Raw genomic sequence first — 22404 nt, 5'->3', positions numbered from 1 at the left:
AGATTGCAACATCCGAGACTAAAACTAAACCTACTCCTTAAGTGTGATCCGAACTTTAGTCCGAGGCAGGCAGATACACTCCGGGGATCGAAGCTGGAACTACAAACGCAGTGGTCAAAATTATTATTATTATTATTATTTTCAAGTATTTAAAATCATATGAAAGAAAGTGTTTTAAAAGTGAAATTTCCTTATTCGACTAAAGTTTATTCTTGGAAGAACAACTCTGTAAAAATATGTTTTTATATTTTCTTTTTTTTTCTTTTTTCTCCTTTAGTGATAAAGTGAGCTTGTAGACATTACTAATTAATAAACGAAAGTTTCGAAAGTGAGAATTGTTTTTATACTCTAGTATTTTCGATACAATGATAATGTCAATTTTGTCACGGCGAGTATGAAAGGAGCAACGTACGTAAATGTAAACAAAAGAAAATGATACATGAAATATATCTCAGCATAGTGTTAATAATGTTATCAGTGAATGTACATATTAGTTCCTGTTCTGAAAATATATCTATCCTTTTCCAGACCCAAAGGAAAGCGGAAAATGAATCAGAAGTCAGAAGAAAGACTGAGTCGTTATTGCAAGATGTTAGGCGGAAACTCGAAGAAGAGCAAAATAGGCGAACGAGAGAAATGAATAATAATCAGCAAGTTAATGACAAAATTAATGTTCTAGAGAAGCAGGTAAGATATTGAAGTAAATTATAAGTTACTTGTTCATTAATCATCATCTAGTACTAATCACTTAGTTGTTATTTACTAACATCATGTAGATTAGTAGAAATTAGTTTTCTCTGGCTAATTAGTAGAAATACTAAAACCAAGAATAACCTCATGTATACATGTTTTTATAGTTTCGTACGATAGTTCTTAAAAGTTGTAATAGGTATGAATAGTTACCCAAAATATATAAAAGTACCCATTTAATTATTCTTTGATTCATTCTGAACAACACTGAATGAAAATTTGTACTTACGATTTTAGAGAAAATAAGTTGAAATTATTCCATTCCGTAAATATGTAAGAGATTGATATACAAATGGAAAAATACATGCCTGGACTAAAAATTATACTGGGGTCCCCTCCTTACTGTGTCAGTGCGTGAATCACTACGCTACCTCTCCTTGAACCAGCCTACATGTTATCACTATTGAATTCCGTGCGCAACCGTTCAGAGCTATTGTGCTTGGACAATCTAGTGTCTACATTACGAAATTTAACTGTAGAATTTCTTCGAAGGTCTTCCGTAATGTAAATATTGAGTTGTCCACACAACAAGGTTTGTGGTACCATCTGTGTAGTCGAGTAGTTGAGCACTGATCTCAAAAGCGATGATCTTAGGACTGTTAACCCTTCGACATTCCATGACACATACAATATGTCATTAGCATATACCCCTTATTACGCCCCTGAGAGGTCCGTTTTTCATTGGAACTGATTTTTATCTCTCCTTTTACTTTTTAAAGATTCAAGGAAGAAATTCGAGTCGCTATTATTGGTTGGCAAGCATGTGCGTAGTGATTATGTCACATTTAAATATCTGTTGATTAGAACTACATGTAACTACAAATACTCGATTGTTTCAGTGTCAAGTTACGAAGGAAGTTTTCAAAAAAGTTCTGCAGCTTTACGGGGTTCACAGTGCATGACGATTGATGACAAATGTCACTTATCAGCTCACCCTCCCCTTCAACCTCCAATTTACTCATAGAGGCCAGAGAATTGTTTCTTCGCAGTGCAGTTGGGTTGAAATGCTTTTGCGAAAAGCTATTTTTTTTTTCTCCCAGCAGCAGGTGTTGTGTTTAATGTGGAGGCTGGAACAGGAGAAGCGATTGAAATTATTTTCGTTTAAGTGCGTGGCGTGGTTCATGTTTAGTTTTTTGGTCAGAGAATGCAATAGCATCTCTTTGAAAGTAATCGTGGCGTTTCTGTCCTAATCTGCCATTCTGGAGGCTCTGGAAGGATTTGACACGGACGAGGAGGGAGTGAGAAAACAAGTTAATTCTGATTCAGATAACGAAAGTATCGGAGTGGGGAGGCGTGGGGAATAGCATAGGATGATGTGCGTGATGCTGAAAGTGAGAAAGACGTTCGTGATGATGATGAAATTGTGGAAGCACGTATGTCCGATCGAGAAAGCGGGAGCGAGGAATCTGACGACCCTACTCAACCATCAACCAGTGCGGAAGCTCCCTCGCCTGCAAATTTTGAGTCTCCCAGCAGGATTGGGAAATACTTTTTCCCTTGTAACTATTCAAAAAATTGCAATATGATTTGGCACATGAGCTACAAAAAGACAGGAGTATACTTCAAAATAGATTTTATCCGAGTACGTGCAGTCGGGGCCGGTCCATGCAATGCAACTTCCGGATATTTTTTTTTTTTCCTTTAACGAAATTTCCTGAATTATCTCAGATTTGCCTTTTTGTGTACTTCGTGCACATATATGGAAAGTACCATCTGAAAGCTTCTTTCGTTCTGAAAAGAATGACGTATAAATCATAATACTTGAATGAGTAATACTGTGATTACGAATTTTTACTTCAGCTCATATTTTTTCACTGTTCGTGAAATTTTGGATCTTCCAAAAGGATTGAGAAGTGTATTTCCCTTTATAACTATTCAAGAAATTACAGCACGATTTGGCACATAAGTTAACAAAAGGACAGGGGCATGTTTCAAGGTAGAATTCATCCGGGTACCTGCAGCCACGGCCGTTTTGGGGGGGGGGGGCGAGAAACCTCCCAAAAGTTTTGAAGGGAAGTTGGCCAAATTATCTCAAATTACATTTTGGTATGCGTCATACCCTCGCGAATTTTGTCCCATTTGAAAGCTTGTTTTATTCTGAAAATAAAGACGGATGACGGATTCATGATGCTCGAATGAAAAATGCTAAAACAGTAAATATTTAACTGAAAGCCAACATTTTTCTTAAGAAACCGGAATGTCAAAAGGTTAAGGAAATGGACAAGGTAGCGTACTGACTAACGCATCGACACGGCTAACCGAAGACTCGGGTTCGATTTCTGCTCCAATCATGCATTTTTCACTCTTGTATATCATTTAATTCGCACATAGATAAATCGATATCCATTTATCATATATCAGAAATTGTTCAAAGTTAATAAGATCAAGTAATCTTTCCCGTATAATAAGTATATTTTTGTTAGAGATTTATTTAAAAAAAGAAAAAAACATCTTATCGCTAAACTAACTTAAATCTAGCTAAACCCAAATCTGGCTTAAATTTCTTCAGTTGATAAAAGTGAATTTGATAAGGATGCATTTATTGTTGGGATAGTAATATAAGTATCAGGTTCCGTGAGTTTTTTTTTTTTTTTTTTTTTTTTTTTTTTTTTTTTTTTTTTTTGAGATTATGTGCTTTGCTTGATTATAAATAAAGCAGCAGTGTTGGACTGGTAGGTTTTAAGATATTTTCTCAGTTGCATAAGTCGTTTCTGATATTCACAGTAAACTAATTCTTAATAAGTAGTAATTTTAAATTTATCATTGTGTTAAATACTAAACCTTAAATTAGATAGTTATCGTTCAATAACATTCTGTTCAGATTGAAGAAATTGGAGCAAGGACGCCACTCTCTTTCCGGAGATACAGTTGTTCAACTCCTTGTGTGGAGCCCCGTATTCGTGGTGAGGTATGATGGTGAATATGATTGCTCATTGTTTGCGATTTTCTCTTGCGTGTGAATTTATCCTCGTGTACACTATATAATACTATGTATATCCCTCCTATATTGATCCTGAATTCTGTTGAATGTTGTTTGTTCAGTATTAAATGCTGACTGTACTGAATGAGAGGTAGTATTGTATATGGAACATGGTGCAGGCTTTTGAATTTTCTTTCAAGCTTAAAGTGTCTCTTTTAAGTCAAGCTAGAGATGGATGTGCCTCTCTTACCTGTGTATATTCTGTTTTTATTTCATTTGTCTCTCTCTTTTTTCCCTGTTCAGTCTACCAAAAAAGCAAATCCTTGGCATGGCAGATCCTGAGCCAAAGATGATAGACAGCTGAATGCTAATGCGGTCAGCTGAATTTCAGTGTCATTCTTTCATCAAAAACTCTTCAGTTGCCTTATGACATTCTTTCACCATCAAAAATTTCAGGGGCCATTTGAACTATGCAACACTGAAACGCACATATACACTAGTAATAAATAGTTACTATTTCGTTAGAAGTACTTACTAAATACATAATTTTAATCCAATATTGCAAAATTGATTCATAAAAACCAGTATAAAGTAGTTTATAGAGCACTTCTTGAGATATATAAGACATATGGGACTTAACGATACACACTAGGTACGAGAAACATGGTAGACAAGCACGTCTGAAATAAAAAAAAAGAAAATGGAAGTGGCACAATACGTGTTTGTTTTTGATGATCATATAATTTGTTGTGATAGTTTATCGAGGAAAGAAAGAAAGAAAAAAAAAAAAAAACTTTAATCCATACATTATAAAGTAATAATAGAAGTTAGAAACGTTTGAAATTCTCAAACTTTTAGAGAGGTAGAATTAAAACGTAAAGAGTATTTGGAATATTATAATTTCGCAACAATGAGACACTCGAACCCTATTTCTCAAATTTGTTTAGTTTAACATACTTTTGAAAACATTTTTGTTTTCATTAGCAAATGCGTCAGTTTAAACAAATTCAAATTAATTTTAACAGCTACGATGACGAACGCTGTTACAGTTTTTGAAATATCACGAGTTGAAGAACAACGGAAACAGACAAAACACAAGAATTAGCATGTTATCCTGTGCTTACTTTGGTTTGATGTTATCGCTTGGCCATTTCGGTTATAAGAGCGAGTTAAACTTCAGCTAAAATCTGTGAGATTGACTGTTTATTGTTGGTAATGTTAAAGCTATCTTTGAATGTGCATGAACAGGTTTAAAGCAAACATAAATATACACCTTCAATAACTCTTACTTTTCCTAAGCATGCAATTTAAATTAAGTTAGTATGTTTTTTAACACAATGCATACATTCAAAACAGTTTCATATAGGAAAAGTGATACGTAATAATAACACAAGAAGTTCATTGAACACACACTCTTGAGCAGTGTTTCTAAATTGCTAGACTGTGACCCGCTAAATCACATATTTGGGGAATGGATCAAGCGTCGTCGAGTCCCAAGTAACAAAAAACCTGTTTCATCGCTGGCTGGAGAACTAGAAAGCTTTCAGTTTTTTTTTTTTTTTTTTTTTTTTTTTTTTTTTTTTTTTTTTTTTTTTGAAGTGGTACATAAAGTACATTCTTAAACAAATTGCGTGCTCCTACGCTTGCTTCACTAAGAGAAAGAGTTCATCAAGTCAGTTATTTTAATGAATTTGCAGTTTTAAAAAATACGCTGAGCATTTCGTAATTGAGATAAATATAACCCGTCGAAAGAATGTTTCTGCAGCTAAGTGATGTTTAGGCACTTGAGAATCCACATAATACATAATAAATTATAAATGATTTTAAATAAGTATATTTTTTAACTGGTAAGCGTATACAAAGAACGTACATTATTCAAAGCAAATGTTAGTAAGCTTTGTAATGTTTAGTAATGTATTTGCAGCTTATAATTTTGGCAACTTATTCTATTTCACTATACAAAGCTATTAATAAGGGTAGATTAGCAAATAATAGTAAAAACGATGTAATAAATTAGGAATAGCTCTTACCTTAATGTCACAAGTCTTCTGAAAATTAAACTTCATCATCACCAAGCTTGTGCTTCATGGTTGGTTTCCGTAATTCAGTTTTTACCAGTGTTATCAAATCATAGAAGCAAATAATATGGAACAAGTTATAAAATAATATATAGCCCAGCGTGTAATAGAAATATCAATTTGTAATTTAGACTTGTTTTCCATAATTAAAATAATATCCCAATCTACATTTAAATTCTCTCTACCTGTATTAAGATCTGGATATTTAAAATGTATAAAGTTTCTATTCAAATGTGTTCTTTCTAACCCAAAGTTGTAAGTTTTTATTTTCTATGTATGTGAATTAGTATGTTCCCAACTGGGAGCATTGGCCGTTTCAGGAGTTGACATTATGCTGTTCCATGGCGCTCGGAATAATGATGACAACTAGAGGTCCTGCCTTGAGTATGTTTGCGAATTTTGGTGAACAAGTAGAGCAGATTTCCTCCATGAAGTTCTTCGTGTACTTCAAGTTGCAACAACTAGCAGGTTCAAATTCGAGAATAAATGCCAACACTTTTCTGTCGACGCGGCTGCAGTTTATTACAGGATAGAATTCAGTCAATGACATCAATGATACCCATCCCATTCCATTGTACTTCACTTACCTGTGATCCGTGTGTACAACACCTACCGGGATGTACATGGCATTTGATGTTCAGGAACGTGGATCCTTTTCTTTTGCGGAGTATCATTTTGTTCTCATCTAATCGTTTGATGCCAAGGTGGCTGCTAAGTTCTCATTCCATTTGCACGTGTAAATATCGCAATCATACCGGGAATAATACTCTCTTATCTCCTCTTTTTTCATTTCATTTGCGCGGACCAAAAAACATTTAGCAATTCTTCCATTTCAGTACTGTGCCAATTTCTTTAAACCACTTGATTTGCAGCTCTTTCAGCAATAGGTACGTGGTGAAGACATCAAAGAATACCTCAACTTGCACAGGATGTCACAATATCCAATAAGCTAGTTAGCACTTCAGTTCAAGTGGAGATCTAGATTATCAGCATCCTTTCCTCGATAGATTTTCATGCACATTGAAATCCATCACGTGAACAAAATGTCCAGATTTTGAATCAGACACGAATGGGCTTTCCCTTTATAAATACATTTCACAACTCGTCATACGATTCCCATAGTAAGGTACCATTGATTTGTTGATGAAAAGTTTATCCTGACGTAGATTATTAGTTCATCATACAATGGCGAAGTTTTCCGAAGTTTATATCCTTGCTTGAACTCGGCGTTATCCGTAGTGTGAAAATATGTTTTTATATACCGAAATTTCTGCATGGGGACTGGAGTTGAGGCAATATATACATCTAAATCTTCTGCAGTCAGCAAGCACATATCATTCCTTGAGACGCTGTGGAAGCCATTGACTATACGCAGTAACTGAAGATTCTATTTATTTGTTCCTTTTGTATCAGTTACTTTACAGAGTTCGTTTCGATTGTTAATCCGAAATATTAATATTCCCACTTGAGAACTCATACTTTCTATTGCTATTCTGAACTAGGGGGCGCGGTGGTTCAGTGGTAGAGCGTTCACCTCCGGTGCTTGGGGTCCCTGGTTCGATCCCAGCTCACGCCGTGTGGACTTTGTGGTGGACAAACACCGTGCTCGTGGGTTTTCTCGCGGTTCTCCCGTTTCCTCCCACTTTCTTCATTCCACCATTTCACTCATCTCTCATCATCACCGTCTCTTTTAGCCTAACCGGCATAACCGTGGAACATAAAACTTAAAGATTTCATTTCATTTATAGCTATTCTGAACTAAATGGTTCAGTTAAGTTACACAGTTTCTTATCCTATTTAGGTAATGTATAATTCAGTATTATTTAAAGTTTGTATTGATTTACCAAATATAATGTATTTAAATGAAATCAGAAGGCTTAATATCAACTTTGAAGTATACTGAATGGTCTTAAAATTAACTTTAGATCTTCACAAAACATGAATGAGAGAGAGCTGCATACTCATTCATTGCATGAAATTCCAAAACAGGTTTTATACACGGTTTTCAAGTGAGAACTTGGGCAGGTTAACCTGCAAACATGTTATGTAAAACGTATATGTCTGTTTAATTTTTGTTGAAATAAATATGATAAACCTGACATAAAATTCTCTTCCTTAGCCTCTCTGATGTGTTTTTTAATATTGCTTTTTATGTTGCGTTTCCCATGCTTTAGCGTTAACATCACTTATATTTCGTAACCCATCTTTATTAATATCTCTATAGACGGCAACAGTCAAAATTACAAGCTGCAACTACAATATTCCAATCAAATTTCGCATTGTTAATATTCAACTTCTATGATAGTGGAATAGTTTGAATGCTTGAGAATATATTAACAGAAGTGTTCAAAATCTTGTTTTAATCCAGAACAACTCAGTCGTTCGTAATAATAGTGGAGAGCTTTACTGTTCTGTAGATATAAAAGCGAAAATCGATTTGAACTTTTATAAATAATACTGAGTGCAGTATTTAAGGTAATTTTCGTATTTCTTTTCACGCTTTTCTGTGCACAGCCTATAAAGGTAAGATTTTTATATTATCGTTTAGATGTTAAGCAAGCGGCTTGTGTGACATATATGTAGAAAAATAGCAAAAATATAATAAACTATAATGCTGTACTCACAGAATTGCACATTCATTTGGACTTTTGTAACAAATCCTGCTGTTTTTAATTTTTAATCGATCAAAACTATAATGCTTAAATTATAATGTAACAGCTAACATTGAATAAATAATCAAATGCAACTGACATTCACCTAGTAATTTTTAAAACATACTGTTTCTGTTGCACAATTAGCTTCCAATTCTGTTTCCTCTAAATTCAGTGTGTAACGAAAGAAAACTCTTGAAAAGCAAATTACTACTGTGTATGAACAGGAAAAGCAAGAAATTCGCGCTAATGTTTAATGTAATGAAATGTGTTTGTATATAGCTGATTACCAAAATAATAAAAACACCATAACAGAATGCAACTTAACTGATTAATACAATGTTAGACCATCTCTATCTTATAGAACAGCTTATATTGTTCAGAGAATTGAAGTATAACGCTCGTTTATTAGTAGGTATAAGGAATACTTTATCCTGGTTCTCTCACACTGTACCCTTATGATGAGTACGTCATCGGTTCTCGAAACATTGAAGATCGTGTAGTTCATCGGGTTTTTATCCTGAGAACAACTATTTTCGTCAGATAACCTGGAAAGCTTCAGTGCTGTTTCAAGACTTAAGTTTCTGTTGAATAATCAGCTGTATGTGAATCAAGTCAGGAGCAGTGATACATTAAAATTTGTTTTGTGCACCAAACCATCATTTTCTAATTTTCTAGCTTTTCATAACATCAATCAAGAAGCTAAATTTGTCAAAATTCGTATCTCGACCAAACTTTCAAAATACTAGTCTCATAGTGGTCAGGCTGTAAACTTGTTGATTTGGTGTGGAATGACCCAAACATCCACAATTCATAATTTCAGTAAGTTATGACATGTTTACAGCAATCTACATTCCTATTAATTTATTATTGCAAAAATTCATACGCTGTACTTATTTACTCAAGCAAAATATACTTCTAAATATAGATTGGGATTTTCCTTAATATTACCTTAAGCGATCACTTGTTTGATGATATTGTTCAGTGAGCTTATTACACTGCGCTTCATACAATATTTGTATGTGGAACTTAAGATCGACAAATAATTTAGTAAGAGAGTAAGTGCAAATTATTCACTTAAGAATGAATGTAATTAAGTAACAGGAATTACAGTCCAGTGTTTTTTAAATATATGTTGGAGATAATACGAGGGTTGGGGCAAAAGTCATGGCAACTATTTTTTTTTTTTTTGAAGATACCAGTCCGGTTGGAAAATATGAGATATACAGACGAAAGGACAAGGTATTAACTACATGTGTGGAAATGTATAGCACTGAAATATTGTAACACACTAATTTATTACGGTAGTATACAGGGCAGTATGGCCTTCACGGTGCAAAAGATTGACAACACAGTACGCATACAGTTGACATGACAAATCTGGGCCTAAAGACCCTCAAAGTAGTTCCCTGCTACTTGCACCACACACTGCCAACGATGTGGGAGGCGCTGAATACTATCCTCCTCAGCATTTGCCGCGCCATGTGTGAATCGGGTCAATTGTTCGCGCACAACATTAGCAATGTCCTCGCGTGTTGCAAACCGCTTACCACGTAGTGGTTCCTTAATCTTTCGAATGAGATCAGTCACAGGAGAGGAGAGTAAGGTGGGTGCTCCAATTCTTCCCATAGCTCCCTACACACTCTGCTTTATGTGGTTTTGCATTATCGTGCAGGATTATTGCACTGTCCACAAGATACGAACGTTTCTCCCGAACGCCACGTCGTACCTATCGCACCAGGAAGTCCCTGTAGTACTGTGCGGTCACTGTTCTGCCATGTGGAACAAAGTGCAAACAATGACACCCCTGACGTCATACGCGACGATCACCATCAATTTGACTGGGGAAGGATTCTGACGGAACTTCTGCCTCCTTGGTGATCCAACATGTCGCCACTCCGCGGACTGACGTTTCACTTCTGGTTCGTATGCCCTGGCCTAAAATTCATCGATGGGGATTATTCATGACAAGAATTGATCGCCATCCTGTTGCCAGCGAGCAAGGTGGTCGGAGCATCTACCTTTGAACTTCCGTCAGTGCATGCGGTACCCACCGCGATGCGATTTTGCGTAGTTGCAGCTCATTACGCAATATCCTGCGGACGGTGCTTTTCTCGATGCTACTTGCCTCCGCCAACTCCAGTAGCGTCCATCGCTGTCTTCATCCAGGAGCTGATCGATGACGGCACGTGCCACGTCGGTCCGCACACTGACAGGTCGTCCCGAACGTTGCTCATCACTGGTTGACACGCGTCCTTGCTGAAACTTTCCTACCACCGTGCTACTGTCCGGTATGGTAGGGCATTATTACAAAGGGCTTCCACTAATTCACTGTGACATTCCATCGTATTTCTCCCTCGGAGAACGGCTATTTTGATGTAAGCGCGCTGCTCAACACGGGTTACTTCCATCTCGCACGACACTCACCAACTGACTGATTTCACAGCCCTCGCTGTGCTACTACCAGCTATCACAGAGCCATCTGTTGTTCTGCATACACACTATGCCTGCAGAACTTCGACACGACACATGTAAGTTTGTGATCCGCTCACATATCTGGAAGAAAAAAAAATAGTTGCCATGACTTTTGCCCCAACCCTCGTATTATCTATTAGCTTTACGGTGGATGTTACTTTGCTCATCTCTAACAATTTTTCTAATATTTCTGACATAGAAATTGTTGAGAACAGTAATCTGTGATTAAAACTTCAGCACACATGTTTATAATTCCTTTTCTTAATAAATAAAGTAAATATAATGCGAGAAAATATTCAAATCTAAAAATTGCTTGCACGCACTCACTGTTTTTATATCTTTCCCTAGCTTTACATAAAGTAATGAAAATAAGTAATTACATTTTCTGCTTAAATATAAAATTAATTGTTTGAAAACAAAAGTGAATAGACATTTGTAGTAATATAAAAATCAAATGAATGTTTTAAAATATATGAATAAGTTGACTGTTTTAACTTTGCGAGTTTTTGGATTTAAAAAACCATACGACATACAAACGCTGAGTACCTAAATACGTACATGAATGTGGAAAAAATTTTGAATTATAGAATAAGTATAATGAAGAATAAAAACAAATGTTTACAAGAAGCATGCAGTTAACTTGGGATTCTACATGTGGTGGTTCTCCTCTTTGTATGTAGATTATGATCAAACTGTGAAGGGTAGTAGTTCAGTATGTATTTCACCTAGCTGTCAGTACATAAATACACAGAAAGCATAAAGAACAGAAGGCTAACGATATTATTAAATTCACTCTTACGTACTGGGAGCACGTTTACAAGATTAACCTAATCAAAATTCTGGTGTTGGGTCATGGATAGCAGTTGGCATTATAGTATGAGAAAATAGTGTCATTAATTGACGTTGTATGTTCTAGTGCTTCAGAACTCTTTAAGATGTGCTACCTTTCACTATAACTCCTCCATTCTGTTAGGTATTGGATCTTCAGGAGAAACTGAAGGTAGAATCTGACAATGCAGCACGACTTAGAAAGCAAATAGCGGAGTTGACCGTAGCGCGTAGCGAAGGAGAACGGAAGCATCTTGAGTTGCAAGGAATGATTTCAACGTTGCAGCAGCAGAGAGATTCTTTGCAACAGGAAGTTGCTTCTCTACAAGGGCAACTGTCACAAGAAAGAAGTTCAAGGAACCAAGCATCAGATCTCCAACAAGAATTGGAAGGTATGTATACATACTTAGTATTTATCATCAAATTGTAGTAGCTGTAGTAGTTTTCCGGAATGGTGGAATGATTTCCATTCTCTCCTAAGGAATGTGTTCGATTCTTTGTGAGGGCTCAATATTGCGAGTGTAAGTCCAGAACCATGGGAGTATTATGATAGTATTGTTCATAGATAGTAGTCAATCACAAAAATTCTAATACGATTTGATTCCTGGCCAAGCTGGTCGTACAAAATATTTAAATCGTACCGTATACGAAGTCTGTCCAGAAAGATATCGAACTTTAAAAAAATATGATCAATGAAACTGTCCTTGACTCTCTGCTTGCTAGGGCCACGTAATAGGATTTTTCCCAAGCATTTTAATGGTAAATGCATCAGTCTGCAGTGTGTCATTATGAGACTGCAAGCGTTAGACTGAAGTTGTGTTTTGTACTTCTGGTGATTTTGTGGAATTACGAAAATGATTTAGAGCACGTCAAAGTCGTTCAAAGAAAGTTTTTTTTTTTTGTGTGTGTGTGTGTGTGTGTTTGTTTGTTTGTTTGTGTTTGTGTTTGTGTTTGTTTGTTTGTTTGTTTGTTTGTTTTTATCATAAACACTGCTCAATCAACAAAGAGTGTTATTTAGAAGTGATCAGACGTTTCAAGGAGTCTATGAGGAAGAAGAGACCAGAAGCTTGAAAAAATTAAACATGGATGCTGCATCATGACAATGGTTCTACCTATTTGGCGCTCCTCATCAAGGAATTTTTTTTGGCGAACAACAGTAAGATTGTTGTACCTAACTGCCCTACTCGCCTGATTCGGGACCTACATACTTTTTATTATTATTATTATTATTCCCAAGTTGAAATCCACTTTGAAAGGTCGCCGTTCCCATTCCATAGAAAAGATAAGTTTAGTTTTTTTTTTTTTTTTTTTTTAAAGGAAGGGGGGTAAGAAGTAACTGTTTTGAAGGATATAAATCTGAATAACTTTTACAAACGGTAAGTATCATTATATTTAGGAAGTTCGGTTTCTTTGTGGACAGATCTCGTAAATGCCGAGATGAAACAATAAAAAAATCAATGATAAATTCCTTTCTCAGTCGCGTCTTCACTAGTGCTTTAGGAGAATCATTTCTCATTCGTGAGAGGCTGAGACTGTGTTACCAAAGTATCGTCAGAATATAAATTTAATATAAATAAAATTAAATTGGATTCATCACATGCGTTAATAGTATTTCTTTTTAATATTTCTCGCTGGTGTTAACAAGGGAGGGCATATTTTGCCTCAATATTTTTGACTTAAGATTTAAATATCGCTTGAAATAAATTGGATAATTTTAATGAAGCTAACTTGAATCAAAATTACCAATTTTTGAACTGTAAAATTCAGTATCAGAAATATTCTTGCTATAATGATATAAGTTTTGAAAATTAAGAAAGAAAAATAAAAAATCACAACTTTCATGTACGAAAATGCTAAAAGTTATTTCAGCACGTTGTGTGAGATTTGTGAAAATACTTTGTAATTTTTGTGCAGAATGTTCATATTAGTAGCAAATAATCTTCAATTTTTCGTATCAATGTGGTTTTTTATGTTACAGGTCGTTTACAATCTCTTCATGGTGAATTTGATAGGATACGTGAGCGTGAAAACAAATTGGCCGAGGACAACCGGCAGTTGGTGGATAAAGTGTCGTCACTAGAAAAACAGCGTGCATCTCTTGAGCTGGAATTGAAGGCTGTTCAAAATAGGTATGAACAGGAAGTCAAAGCGCATCAAGAGACTGAAAGAAGCCGACTAGTCACCAAGGAAGAGGCAAATTTAGAAGTCGTTAAAAGTGAGTTCATATTGTACTATAAATATTGTGCCACTGTAATTCTTGATCCATATGAAAGTATCATTAATACTAGTGTATATATATATATATATATATATATATATATATATATATATATATATATATATATATATATATATATATATATATCTTTGCTTTAAAACCAATTGAATATTACAATTCTATTCATCTCGATAGTGTGTAGGATACTTCATTACAAATGTTAATGTGTTAGAGAGCATTCATACTCTGAACAACTGATTGCAGACCAAACATTTATGTTATAATCAATTACTACTTCGTCCTTAAACAGTAGGAAGAAAATTACGCAATAAATGAAGTAACAATCAAGTACTGTTTTGTGTCTGCTTTATAAAGTAAAATTAAATGTTGCTTCTGAGATGAAATTAAGATAATTCTTAGCTGTTGAATTAAACTCAGGAATACTTCGGAATATTAATGCATCATCTTGAGCAGTTTCCTATAAACTATCCATAAAGTTATATCTTTTTTTTTTTTTTTTCAAAATGTTAGTGGTAAGCTGAAACATACCTCAAGTGATTTTATTTTCATTGTATAATGAAGACTGTGAGATGTGATTCAAGCAGCAGTGTGTATGATAATAAGTAAAGCCGCTGAGGAATTTAGGAGTTTTCATTGAAAATTTCAGCTTTAATAAGTAGATGCATTTCTGAGTTGAATTTCATAGTTGTGATCATCCTTCAGTAGATATCCTTAGCTCTTGATTATAGTGTGCTCGCATTCCGTGCACGTGGTCGAAGGTTCAAACCCATTTAAGAGTAAAAGTACGAGTAATAGTTCACTCTTATATTAATAATAAATCACATCACCCATCCTTCCTTCCAAAAGGTTGTAAGCGAAAGTTAAAGAGCAGATGATATTCCATAGTTGCATTGAAACTCCCATACATACATTATATATAAAGGTGAAACAAAGGATCCCAACGTGAGTATGGAAGCTGAGTTTCTTATCAGAAACATGCATAACAAAAAGGTACGCTATGAACAATTTCGTTGAACTCTTTATGATATAGAGATTGTAAGGAAAGAAAGAAATATTTAACAAGCAGACAAATATCTGTGAAGCGTGAAGTTACTGAATTGTCTATATTTGTGTAGAAAAGTGTAAATATATATTTAACAAATTATTTTTAAGAAAAGTATCTGCTCTAATGGTAAAGTAATTTTATTGTGCTATTATTTATTTTTTTAGCATTACAAGCTAAATTAAATGATGAAAAGAGCGCAAGACAAAAGGCTGACTTACAGTGCCAAGAAAAAGAACGGCAAATGTCAATGTTAACAGTTGATTATCGCCAAATACAACAACGGTTACAGAAGTTGGAAGGTGAATACAGGCAAGAAGTCGAAAAGGTAAATTCATTAATTATTCTACGTTTTTAGTTGATATTTTTTTAAAAATATTATTACAGTAAAACCTGACTTCAACGGACCCTTTATTAGACGGAAAACTGTCTTAAACGGAAATATTTCACGGTCTCATGAATTTTGGACTAAGAAACGCCTAAAAATCCCTTCATTAAGCGAAAACTGTGTTATGTGGACAACGGAAGCAAAATAAAAACTTAACGGAAAGTTCTGAGTTCCGGACTGCAGCGTTTAGAAAATTTTTTAGACATCCTGTGAGGGGCAAACATATACATTATACTATCTGCAATAAATTCTTCGTTCCTTTGTTAAATCTTTCTGGACAATTTTCCTTACGGAAAAACGTCTCTGATTTACTAAAGTGTAGTATCTGAGGCTAAAGTGTGTGCGGAAAATGGAGCAGCCAAGCAGCAATATATACAAAAATCCCTACTTGACTATTGGAAAAAATAAAGGTAATGTGTGCATAGCATATATTATGTGTATTTGAAGCAGGGTGGAAAAAAATCATGATTTAAAAAAAAAAATCATTTTTGTTGATTTTTTTTATTTAAATCGATTTTTTTGATTTAATCAAATCTTTCTCCTCGTATAATACAAGTCGCGAACTGAAGAAAAAGCATTAGGAATTAGTATTAAATGCTAATTATGCCATTTAAGTGAAAGTATTGGGGTTGAATTTTGGATTATCCCCAATCGTTAACCTATATCAATCCCAAACAATGTTTCTTAACAATTTGAAATTATAGCTCTTTTTAAAGGTAAATTATAGACTTTCAGTCAAACAGCTATAGCACCATCCCTATTTATCCTAGGATCATGGTACATACATCACTCTCTTTAGAATAGAACAGCTTTTGAAACGGTAACATTCACATTTCCTCATGTCCCTGAAGCGGGAAATTTTGAGAGTAATCGGCATATTTTTTAACTTTTTTTTAAAAAAAAATTTGATCCCCTCTGGATACCCCTGTGTTATCGCACAGATCTGAAAATTAACTGGGAAATGCTAAGGGGTGTACTAAATTTCAAGCTTCTATCTTCAGTAGTAAGGGTGAGGAAACTATTTAACAATGAGCTACGAGCATTCCCACAATGCCCCAGATGTAATATAAAAATTTCCTCAGACATCCCTATTTATCCTAGGATCATGATTTGTGCATTATCCTCTTCAGAATAAAACAAATTTTCAAATGGTACCCTTCAAATGCCTCCATCATGTATCTGGGGCGGGTAAATCACGAAAAAAAAAAAGGAATTTTCTGTTAAAAATATTTTTAAAAAAAATTTTACCTCTGTGGACTCCTCCCCGTGTTTTAAGGCAGAGATCTGAAACAAATCTGAAAAATACTGAGGGGTTCACTGAGTAAATGTGGGAAATTTCAATCTTGTAGGTGCAAAAGTAAGCCCACGAAAAATTATATTCCTCAAATACCCCAGATTCCCGGATAAAACAGAATTTCAGGTAACAGTTTTCTGAGACATCCCTATTTATCCTAGGAGCATAGTACGTACATCATTTTCTTGAGAATAGAACAGCCTTTCAAATGGTACCATTCATATGTCTCCATCTGAGACGGGAAAATCACGAAAAAAGCTATTTTTTGTTAAAAATATCCGTTTCTTTAAAACATTTTTGCCCCTCTGGACCCCGCTGTTTCCACGAAGAGATCTAAAAACATCTGAAAATTATTAAGAGGTGCACTGAACGAGTGTGCAAAATTTCAGTCTTCTGAATGCAAAATGTAACCCGCCAAAAAGTAATAATACGCATAACAAAAAATATATTTTTAAATTTATGACGTCATCATACACTATGCCTCAACGCAGAAAGGTGTGAAAGCATATGTAACGTGTTCTAAAATGCCTCCAGTCTTGAAAAAACTAAGTAAAGAGCCTTATTGGTACTTTTTCAATCGAATAATGAAGATTCTACCCTATCACCTACAAACAGGTTATATAATTTAAAAGGTTAAGCATTACGGAAAAAGTACAGTAACATTTATCAAAATGACACTTTTTATCACAAAAGTTACTGATATTTGGCAGGGGCCTATTTTTAAAAACTCAGAACTACCTTGCGGCATGAAATACATAATTTTATAATTTTAGGCGAAATTTAACACACAAAAAAAAAAAAAAATGGAGAGGGAATAGGACCCTTCTAAATACGCCCTATTATCTGGGAACAAACAAACAGACACGCACAAAAAAGAATTTTCGTTTTAAATGTCGATGGTGATTTCCCCGTTGGAATAGTTAACGATTTTAAAACCCAAACCCAATGTTACGAAAAGAAGAAAGCAGGACTACTCAGTTACCTGTTCAAAACGGGATTTTCCCTAATCATCCTCTGCATGACACATGTTTTCATGCTATATTGTACATTTGAGTCTCATTGTATTATGATTATTAACTTCCATAATCGAAATAACAGAACAGAAACGGGATTTTACTTATTTTCACTTTAAATTAATTTATTTCACAATTCGATTTAAATCAACGATTTTTATTTAAAAACATCAAGTGATTTAAATCAGACTGATTTAAATCAATCCACCCTGATTTGAAGATTTTGTGTATTAATTTGTAGAAGAAAGAAGTACTGTAATATAACAACGTACGTACAGCAATATATTTTCCCAGTATGTCCGTTATAAGCATATATTTTTAAGGAAAATTCTACCTCCATTAAGCGGAAACCTGATTTTAACGGAAATTTTTACGAGTCCCGCACGATTCCACTAAAGACAGGTTTCACTGTATTATTATTATTATTATTATTATTATTATTATTATTATTATTATTATTATTATTATTATCATCATCGTGATTTCTTATATTCATGTTTCTTTGAGAATTGTCACGCAAACTGTATGAACTTCAAGATACCACAGTTTTCAACGTAGTGAAGAAAGGTGGTGTTTAAGTTTTTGTAATTCTTGACTGGACTGGACCTCTTGAAGTTCCATATTCTGTTCAATAAAATGTAACATATTATCAACTTGAAGTTACGTTACATCGCTACTTCCTCAAATTATCAGGTGTAAACAGTTTCCACATTTCTAGAGTTCTGGGTGGATGAAATAATTAAATTAATTTGTGTTCGTTTTCAATGTTAATTTGTGTTAATAGGAGATATCTGGAATTTTGTAAGATTCTAGTCGCGAGATATTGGAACAGCTAAGGATATTGACTCCTAACACTTTCGTTGAATTTTAAAGCATAATTTCGTGTTTTTAGAATACTGTAGAAAATTAATAGATGGAATTTAATAGATGGAATGTGATATGATCTAGAATATTCTGTATTTTCAGGAAGTGTATTATTGTTGAGGAAGCAGTGTCATAGAAGAATGATACCAGTAAGCGCTACATTTAACTTACAGGTGTACTGCATAACAATGAGAAACCTCTAAAAACTCTACAGTTTTAGATTGTTTTTGTTGCAAAGTAGTCGCGATAACTTTCATTTGTTTATTTATTGAAGTATTGTGAAAAAGGTTAAAATAGTTGTAAAATTAACCAAAATCCTTTAGAATGCCTTTCGAAAGGCCATAAATTATTCTTTAAAAAAGCATATATATATTTTTTTTTTCGTGCTTCAGATTTAATCTCATTCCTCTTTCTGGAACGTTACTTCTGAATATCATCCTTCCACTAATTGAATTATATCCTGCTATACATAAAGCATTTATCTTTACAATATAAAAGAAGTACTTATTGACCGACTGGCTGACTGACGACTGATCCACGTTTAGGCCAAGCCGCTTAAACTAGAAACTTCAAATGTGGACAGTATATAGGATTTGTGACGTAAGATACCACTAAGGAATGATTTTTGGAAATTCGGCCCGAAAGGAGGGGGGACAAGGAATAGGAGTGGTGACTATTATACTGTATTAAAAATGTACATACCTTTGAGTCTATTAAGGTTAGAGACACGAAAATTGGTATATGAACTTCTCATTTAAAGTAATTAAAGCTGGGTTTCAGCGTATCATTATATTCCCTATAGAAAAGAAAAAATAGGGTGGAGTTATAATTATTATAAAAGAATGGCCATATCTCGAAGTTCCTTAAGGTTAGAGACACGAAATTTGTTATTTAGGTGTTTTATTAAAATAATAATCTGTTGCAACAATTTTTGATATTTCTCCTAGAAAGGAAAAAAGAGGAGGATAAACAAAGGGCGAGAGTTGCAAATGTTGTAATAAGATGACCCCTATCTCGAAATCCCTTAAGATTTGGTGTCTAGACTTTTCATTTAAAATAATTATAGATGTGTTTCAGCGTTTTTGAGGAGTCCGCGGTAGTTCAATGGTAGAGCATTCACCTCTGGTGCATGGGGTTCTTGGTTAGTTTCCAGTTCGCGCTAATGGGCTTTGTAGTGGGCAAACACCGTGTGCTTGGGTTTTCTTGAAGTCTTCCCCTTTCGTCCCATTTTCTCCATTCCACCAATTCATTCATTCTCAACACTCTCTCTTTTAGCTTATATGACATAACTGAGAGACATAAAACTGAAAGATTTTCTTTCCTTTTTTTTTTTCTCCAGTTTATATTCCTATAGAAGGGAAGAAAAATGGTTGGTTGCGAAGTTATAACAAGATATTCATATCTCGAAATCACTTAAGGTTGGAGACATGTGAAGGAGATTAAATTGAGTATTTAATCGTATTATTCAAAACAAGTAGACACGTGTCAGCGTTTTTGGGAAAATTCCTCTCTTAAAAGGAAAAAGGGAGAAAATTCTATTTTTTTCTTCAATATATAAAAATGACTTTGTGGTTGTTTGTCGTATCTTCACAGGAGAACGGGTGAACCATTTGAAGTGATCTTTTTACCATTATTAGAACTTGGGCCGACATAGGTGTCTATCATTTCAATTTGATTGAAATCTGCATTCTAAGGGGGATGTTGTAAACATATTCTTCTCGTGCAAAGAACGAGTATTTCAGCTAGTCGTCTTATTTAAAAGTAACTGAAATCGCATTAAACGAATTAATTGCAGATACAAACAATATGTCCTTTGTGCTCAGTGCTATTATTAATAGATTTATAAATAGCTTTGTGTTAAACTGTAGATAAATCGTTTGTGATCACATGATTTATTTGTTACAGGTGAAAGCTCTTCATATGCAGGTTGAACAGGAACAGCAAAAGAAATCGTTACTGCAGTCAGAATTAGGTCTTCAGTCTTCAGAAGTTGCATTGTTAAGAGCACGAGAATCCCATCTAAGTCAAGAAGTAACTGAACTGAGAGAAGGAAAGAAATCTTTGGAAGAGGAACTGCACAAAGTAAAAACTGCGCGGTCAGTGGACGACCTACAAATGAAAGAATTGCAAGATCAACTAGAAGCAGAGCAATATTTTGCAGTATGTATCTAAAATTGTATTTTTTGTTAAACTAGCAATAGTAAGAGATACGAGAGCAACTTAATGCCGTCATATAAGAATGAAGCGTTATAATGAGTGAAAGAAAAGTTGTTTACGTTGTCTTCGTTATTTATTTATTTATTTAACAATCACCAGGTACAGCTCAGAGGCCATTTTATACTGGATATCTAACAACAACAATAACAATGGAAATGATTTGAAAGGGTATCTGCCAGGGCCTGTTTAGTAGGTACCATCCCTGCATTTGCCTTGTAGGATTGAGGAAAACCCTGGGAAACCTCAGTCAGGATGGTCGGCAGCGGGAATCAAACCCATGACCTCCCGAATGCGAAGCAAATGCTCTACCAAGTGAGCTACTTCGCTCGATTATATCACCAGAAAGATGAGTTTTAATCTGTGTTACATAATCATTGAATTACAGAGGCAAGAATTCTCAGTATTCAAATGAACGAAATCAGTACAACAAATTACATTGGTGTGTGGGCATTGTTTTATGTCTGGCTTATAAACTACTTCTGTATTCCTTTGTATCACATAATGACATAGGGGATGAAAAATTAAATGTTTAATCCTGAATCCCATGTATATGCCAGACTAACGGAAACTGGTATATGTAAATGAAAGATGATTTAAAAAAATTGGTAAAATGAAAGTAAACTTTAAGATGGCCCATAACAGAGTTGCGTGCCATATCACATACTCATGGGTGAGGGTCGAACGTACGATCCATTGCATGAGACGTAAATGCTTTGCCACTGTATTAATCTCAAAAGTGGTAGCAAAATTGATTACTTAGAATAATGGCTTTTGTATTTTTTAATTTATTGAATTTAAAATTCTGTACTTAAGATCAACAGCCATTTTTAAATTTCTTCTAACACTGATAAAATATTCCTCCTACACTTGAATTCAGAATAACGATTATAAGACAGAAATGTTTCTAAACTAAATTTTTTATGATAAAATGATTGATGTTTTACTGCTGACATCAGCTCCGAGGGTATGTATCCCCTTCACAATAAAAAAAAAGAAAAAGATCTATTTGCACCAAAATACTTAGCGAATTTTAAAACCACTGCGTAATAGAGTGCTAGTAGTTATTTTTGATATTTTATTATCAGCGCATTTGCCGTGCGTAACTTTATCTAAATGACATTCGTCTTTCGTTTGTATTTATAATCTGATTTCTGGACGACATCTTAAACGGTGATTAACATATGCATGACATATTTGCACGCTGAAGAAATCTTGCCTCCGAGTTCTTGAATTTGCTCCCGTTTCCTTTCACATCTCATTTGGAGTGCCGATCATATTGTCCTGTTACGATTATACCGTAGTCTAATCCGGTCTAAGACGATAATTGTTGCTTATTCGTCTCTTCGCTCATTTGTGTTACGGCAGTTACCATCGACACAGTTAATCACCTGGTAATTCAGCTAACTACTGATGCTCAAAATTTATCCTGCATCGCCTGAGTTTGTGTCATTGCTTAGCTAGCAGCTGCAAGCTTAGCTCTGACCATTCACTGCAACTCTCTGCGTCGTCTACTCATCTGCACCTACCCACAAAACATTATTATAAGCCATCAAAATGTCTTCAGTAAGCACGCCCTCGTACAAGACATTCTTGTATGGTATCATTTGCTACAAGTTGAGGGGTGTATCATCGTTATCTCTGGCTG

The 22404-nt window shown here is 34.7% G+C and overlaps 1 protein-coding gene across 5 annotated transcripts in view; it reads left to right on the top strand.

Moving 5' to 3' along the window:
• Positions 1–22404, top strand: part of Rok (Rho associated coiled-coil containing protein kinase) — a 134945-nt gene that overhangs the window by 77932 nt on the left and 34609 nt on the right. For all 5 annotated transcript variants that reach the window (XM_081743755.1, XM_081743748.1, XM_081743751.1 and 2 more), the window contains 5 exons: positions 529–687; positions 11848–12094; positions 13681–13917; positions 15151–15311; positions 20448–20702. In XM_081743755.1, the coding sequence (XP_081599881.1) occupies positions 529–687; positions 11848–12094; positions 13681–13917; positions 15151–15311; positions 20448–20702 (1059 nt within the window). The remainder of the gene's footprint in view (positions 1–528; positions 688–11847; positions 12095–13680; positions 13918–15150; positions 15312–20447; positions 20703–22404) is intronic.

This window comes from Thermobia domestica, chromosome 2 (assembly GCF_964235325.1).
Source record: "Thermobia domestica chromosome 2, izTheDome1.hap1.1, whole genome shotgun sequence".
NCBI classification, from domain to species: Eukaryota; Metazoa; Arthropoda; class Insecta; order Zygentoma; family Lepismatidae; genus Thermobia; species Thermobia domestica.
This window is presented reverse-complemented; position numbering and strand designations above follow the sequence as displayed.